Source organism: Giraffa tippelskirchi, chromosome 10 (genome assembly GCF_054371585.1).
Source record: "Giraffa tippelskirchi isolate mGirTip1 chromosome 10, T2T-mGirTip1v1.2.pri, whole genome shotgun sequence".
NCBI lineage: Eukaryota > Metazoa > Chordata > Mammalia > Artiodactyla > Giraffidae > Giraffa > Giraffa tippelskirchi.
Window position 1 is genome coordinate 6,307,088 of NC_137284.1, and position 6,059 is coordinate 6,313,146.

Consider the following 6,059-nt stretch of genomic DNA (forward strand, 5'->3'; position numbering starts at 1 on the left):
AGCTCTCAAGTCCACTCCCTGCGTTCAAGCCCAGCCCTTTCACTTAGCAGATGTTTGGCAAGCCACTTAGTCTCTCTAAACCTATATTTCCTCAATTACTAGATGGGGATAATAACATTTATTACTTCACAGGATTGCTACAAAGATTAAAGGGAGAGAGCATATAACCTGCAACATATAATAAGTATGCAATAAGTGGTAGTTGTTTTTCTTCTCCGGCCAGTATCGTTTCTCCTCCTCAAACAGCAGTTCCCAGACCTAAGATCACTTCAAGGTCGGGGATCGGGCCACATCTCCCCAGATCACGCTGGTTTTGCAAGACTGCCTACGGTCGAAACTGAGTACCGCCCGTCTAGCACAGCCAGCGCACCCACGTGCCTCGCGTAAATAAGCGAGCGCGCAGGCGCGCCCGGCCGGCGCCCATTGGCCGGCGCCCGGCGGCCCCGGAGCTGGGGGAGGACTAGGGCCCCTCCAGCCGCGGGCTGCTCGACCCCGTCGGTTGGTCCGCGCGTCCGTCCTTGCGTGAGTCCGGGCCGCCAGCTTCGCCCTCGCCATGGCACCCTGGCTGCGGTTGCTGTTGCTGCTGGGGCTGCTCCCGGCCGCCGCTCCGGCCTCCAGCAAGCCCCGGGCTGCCGGTGCGCAGGCCTGGGAGCTGGCGTCCCCGGAGCTGCGGGAGCCCGCCCGCTTCGCCCTGGAGATGTACAATCGCGGCCGGACTGCCGGGCCGCGGGCCGCGCTGGGGGCCGTGCGCGGTCGCGTCCGCCGGGTGAGGACGCGCTTGGGGCGGGGCTCCTGGGTCCTCGGTCAGCCGGGCTCTAGTCCGAGGGTTGGGAACTTTGGGCCTGAGTTGGGGCGGGGACGTTGGACTTCTAGTGATGGGGAAGGGGAAAGGGAGCACGGTGGGGCTGCGGGTCCGATGAAGGCTGGACAGAGGAGGGGGTGGCCGTGCCGCCACTCACGCGCCCTTCCGTCCAGGCGGGCCGGGGGTCCCTGTACTCGCTGAAGGCGACCCTGGTGGAGCCGCCCTGCAACGACCCCACGGTGTGCCAGCTCCCGGTGTCCAAGAAGACCCTGGTGAGTGATGGGGTTCCTGCCATTCCCTTGCCCCCAGATTCCCTTGCGCCACTGGCTGTAGTTAAGACGATCTGTCAAGTCAAGGGGGTGGGATCTGAGGCCGCATCTACCCTACGCCGTCACTACCCAGGCCTGGAAGGTCAGAGACTAAGATGCTGTAAAAGGGAGGGGGTCTGGATGCTCGCTCCCGGACGGTGCCTCGCTCTCCACTGTGGGCGAGATTGCCTTCAAGATTGTCCTCATCTGAGGACCCTCCAGCTCCATCTTGCCAAAGGCCTTGCTCTCCTCTCAGCCCCCTGAGTCGTTTTCTCCTTCCTCTTCCCCCAGCTCTGCAGCTTCGAAGTCCTAGACGAGCTAGGGAAACACATGCTGCTGAGGCGGGACTGTGGCCCAGTGAATACCAAGATTACAGGTGCCGGGAGGGCCCAGGGGTGCTGGAATGGTTCAGATCAGATTTTACTCAGGGTTCAGTCCTGCTTCTCCTCTCTTCCAACTCTCTCCAGATGACACAAATGAGACTTTCAGTTCATTCCTTCCACTGCTGAACAAGGATCCCCTCCCCCAGGTGCGCAGACATCTCTGGGGAACTGGCTTATGTCCACTCTCTTCCTTCCACCCTGGCCTGGGGCTCCCATGTCCATCTGAGAAGGACTGCTTGTAAAGTCTCCCTCTCTCTATCTTTCCAGGACTTTTCTGTGAAGATGACTTCGATCTTCAAGGACTTTGTCACCACCTATAACCGGACATATGATTCGGAGGAAGGTGAGGACCTAGCCTTGGCTGGATGTGTCCTGATCAGATCAGGACCTCTCCCCCAATTTGGCACCTTAGTGTTGGAGAAGGGGAAGGGCAGAGCGACCCCTAAATCCCCATGTTCTTGTTTAGCCTCCCAGGACTTGGCAGTCACCTCGGGTAGCTGGCACTTCTCCCATCTGATTTTCCTAGTCAGAAACCATAGCTCTCCATCATTCTGGGTAGAGTAGGATGGGGCAAAGGCCAGGTTTCCTTTGCTGGAGGACCCCTGGCTTGGTGGCCTTTTCCCATGACCTTCTGTCTTTGGAGCCCATTTTGGTTCTCCTTTCATACCTGGGGAGTCATCGCCCCATTTTGGCCTCACTCTTATCACTTGCAGATCTGGTCCTGACACCCACTCCAGGGTTCTGCCCTTCTCCCTTTTTAAAAAATATTTATTTTAATTTATTTAATAATAAATAAATTTTAGGTAAATAATAATATAAGTAATGTTATTAACACATAATATATTGATAATAAATATAATAAACATAATATTAAATATTATAAATATATAACAAATTTATTTTATAAATAAAAATTTATAAAAACAATTAAATATTAAATTATAATAATTTAAATATTATAAATAATAAAGACCTGGCTGCACCAGGTCTTAGTTGCAGCATGTAGGATCTTTCAGGTGTGGAATACGGGATTTAGTTCCCTGACCAGGGATTAAATTCAGGCCTCCTTCTTAGGAGTGTGGCGTCTTAGCCACTGCACCACAGGGACGTCCCCTGCCCTTCTTGAAATAAGCTTCAGATCTGATCCAGAGTCCACTGTTCCCCATGGAAACTTCTGCCTCTTATCCCCAAGCACCTCTCCTTTATGATCTGCTTGGGGCCCAAGCCTCACTTCTGCTCGTTGGTCCTCAGAAGCCAGTTGGCGCCTGTCCGTCTTTGCCAATAACATGGTGCGAGCGCAGAAGATCCAGGCCCTGGACCGTGGCACAGCTCGGTATGGGGTCACCAAGTTCAGTGACCTGACAGGTAGGGGTGGCGGCCAGAGCCCTCATGGTGCCTGGAAGAGACAGGGCCTGCTCCCAAGGCCCCTGGGTAGGACTGGCTTCGAATACTCTTTTCCCATCCCCCGCTCACCTTTGTCCACAGAGGAGGAGTTCCGCACCATCTATCTGAATCCCCTCCTAAAAGATGCGTCTGGCATGAACATGCACCTGGCCCAGCCCGTCACTGACGTTCCTCCGCCTCAGTGGGACTGGAGGAATAAGGGGGCTGTCACCGATGTCAAGGACCAGGTCGGACCCCGAAGAAGCGAGGGTGGGACGTGCGGGCTGCACCGGCCTTTGGAAGGGACCCAGCCCTGACTCTGCCCGTCTCTTGCAGGGCATGTGTGGCTCCTGCTGGGCCTTCTCAGTCACAGGCAACGTGGAGGGCCAGTGGTTCCTCAAACGGGGGACCCTGCTCTCCCTCTCTGAGCAGGGTGAGCATCCCGCTGTGCCCCCCTGTCCCCAGCCCAGCCCCTCCGGAGGGCTCCGCGGGACCAGCCTTCTGTCTCCTAGAGCTCTTGGACTGTGACAAGACTGACAAGGCCTGCCTGGGTGGCTTGCCCTCCAACGCCTACTCGGCCATAAGGACTCTGGGTACGCATTCACGGGGCTTCGGGAGGGGTGGCAGGAGCACAGCTCCCTCCCCCGGAAGTCACTTTGTGAGGGAGGGAGACTCCAGAGTGGCAGTCCTGTGAACTGGGTTCAGGTCTTAATGCTGACGCTTAACTGGCAAGGTCTTCAGACCTTGTGCAGGTCAGCTCTTTCAGAGCCTCACTTATCTTACCTGTGAAATGGGCTTCCTCGCAGCTACTTGGTAGGCTTGCCTTGAGGGTCAAGTGAGCGGAAGGTGTGTCAAGTTCCTGGTGCATAGCAGGGGTCTTGATATTTTCAGCGCTTGGAGGCCTGTATTTCTGTAGCACTGCAGTGCTGCTAAACTGAAGAGCAGCGCACCTCCCCCTGGAGGGGAGGTATTGACCTCACCTGGCAGTTCGGTTGAGCAGTGGGCCGCAGTGGTGGGAAGAGGGGAGCTGAGGGATTGAGGTGGCCATACAAAGACTGGGGAAGGAGCCTGGCAGGGGTCTGGGCCAGGTTGGGAGCAGACAGTCAGGGCAGGACAAGAAAGCCAAGATCAGGAGTCCTAGGAACGCTGGGGGGAGTCAGGACTCAGAAGTTGGGAGCTGGGTTCCCTCTCTGCCACATGTCTCACTGGAGGCTGCCGCACACCTGTAGGCCTCAGCTGAGCCATCTCAAAAAAGAGGCCCCCTTCAGAGAGGCTGGCCTTTGGCCTGGGGTAGATGGAGAACATGAGGCCTTGTGTACGAGGGGCCCAGCACAGCCCCTGGCCGGGAGCAAACGAGTCTGGTGAGGAGGGCCCACCTTTCCTCTAACTTCTGATCTGCCGCCGCCCCCCGCCCCATTCCCAGGAGGGCTGGAGACAGAGGATGACTATAGCTACCGAGGCCACTTGCAGACCTGCAGCTTCTCTGCAGAGAAGGCCAAGGTCTACATCAACGACTCAGTGGAGCTGAGCAAGAACGAGCAAAGTAAGGAAGGGCGGGGGGTGAGGAGAGGCCTGGGGCGGGGGGCTGGGGCCTGAGTGCCCCCTGACGCTGGCCCTCCCTTGTCTCAGAGCTGGCGGCCTGGCTGGCCAAGAACGGCCCCATCTCCGTTGCCATCAATGCCTTTGGCATGCAGGTAGGGCCCCAGCCTCGTGGCTCCAGCTCCCGCTGACTCCTCCCCCACTTCTCAGAGCTGGCCCCCTACTTTTTTTTTTTTTAATAATTTTATCTATTTTTGGCTGTGTTGGGTCTTCGTTGCTGTGTAGGCTTTCCTCTAATTGCAGCGCGCAGACTTCCCGTTGCGGTGGCTTCTCTTGTTGCGGAGCATGGGCTCTGGGCGCTCGGGCTGCAGTAGCTGCAGCACGTTGGCCCCCCCTGCTCTTACTCTCCCCCCTCAGTTTTACCGCCACGGGATTTCCCACCCCCTGCGCCCCCTCTGCAGCCCTTGGCTCATCGACCACGCCGTGCTGCTCGTGGGCTATGGCAACCGTGAGTTCCGCTCGCCCCTCTGCCCATCCAGCCCGGGTCACAGCATCTCAGGAACGTTGTCCTACCCCCTGCCTCGGGTTGTGGGCCAGGCAGGATCATCTACCCTCTCTGTGAATGGGAGAGCCAAGGGGGTGGGAGGTGTGAGCAGTTGTGGATGAGTGGGCGTCTTCCCCAAGCCCCAGAGCCGCTCCCGGCTTCTGGGAGCGTGGTAGGTGGGCCTGTCTTGCTTTCTGCTCTTCCCCTAGTACCTGTTGCCAAGTAGGTCCACAGCAGACACTGTGGCCTGGGGCCCTGGCTGGAGAATCGGGGGTCCCTGACTCTCCCTGCGCTCCGCACTGCCACCCCCCCAGGCTCTGCCACTCCCTTCTGGGCCATCAAGAACAGCTGGGGCACTGACTGGGGTGAGGAGGTGAGTCTTGCCTGCTTGGCCCCCAGCCCCCCAGCGCCCATCCTGCCCTGGCGCCCTCACCGACACCCCTCTCCCCCCAGGGTTACTACTACTTGTACCGTGGCTCCGGGGCCTGTGGCGTGAACATCATGGCCAGCTCAGCAGTGATAGACTGAGGCGCACTAGCGCAGGATCTGGTGCGGACCAGAATGGCCCCTCCCCAGGAGGCACAGCTGGCTGAGGGACGGGCATCGGGGACCCCAGGGTGAGCAAACGCCACAGGGACACAGGCCCTCCCCCCACTCCCACCCTGAAGTTCCCCAGCAGCACCTTTGTTGAATGGTGGTAGCTAGGAGGACTGGGGTGAAGGACGATGTCTTGGCAGCCGAAGCTGGGGCAGGAACCCTGGGCTCGGGTAAGGAGCAGGTGGGAAGGAAACACTCTGGTCTTAAAGCCAGCTCTGTCCTCAGCAGGCTCTGTCTTCCCACCCCAGTTTTCCTCTGAAGCTGTAAATTTTCTGGTTCCCCTGGATTGGGGGACCATGTTGCCTTCCACATCTAGAGAAACTATTGTCACCAACCTTTTCTAACACAATAAAGAGGTGTCCTGGATCCCAGTGTGGTGTGAATGCTTAGACCCTGAGGGCAAGGAGGGGTGCTGGGGACCCCTGGAGTGTCAACGTGGGGCAGCTGATCCTGCCCAGAAACCTGAGGGCCCAAGCTTCTGCCTTAGGAATCAATCGGAGATG

General features: G+C 57.8%; 1 protein-coding gene across 1 annotated transcript; it reads left to right on the plus strand.

Annotated features, from left to right (window-relative positions):
• Positions 1 to 445: 445 nt before the first annotated feature.
• On the plus strand, positions 446 to 5,922 carry CTSF (cathepsin F). Its single transcript, XM_081532085.1, is given in 14 exon segments — positions 446 to 766; positions 976 to 1,074; positions 1,402 to 1,497; positions 1,499 to 1,639; positions 1,761 to 1,836; positions 2,745 to 2,858; positions 2,979 to 3,124; positions 3,213 to 3,309; positions 3,389 to 3,469; positions 4,300 to 4,419; positions 4,506 to 4,570; positions 4,833 to 4,923; positions 5,274 to 5,332; positions 5,413 to 5,922. Coding segments are annotated over 14 exon segments (1,473 nt in total). The 5' UTR covers positions 446 to 553; the 3' UTR covers positions 5,488 to 5,922.
• Positions 5,923 to 6,059: the final 137 nt, after the last annotated feature.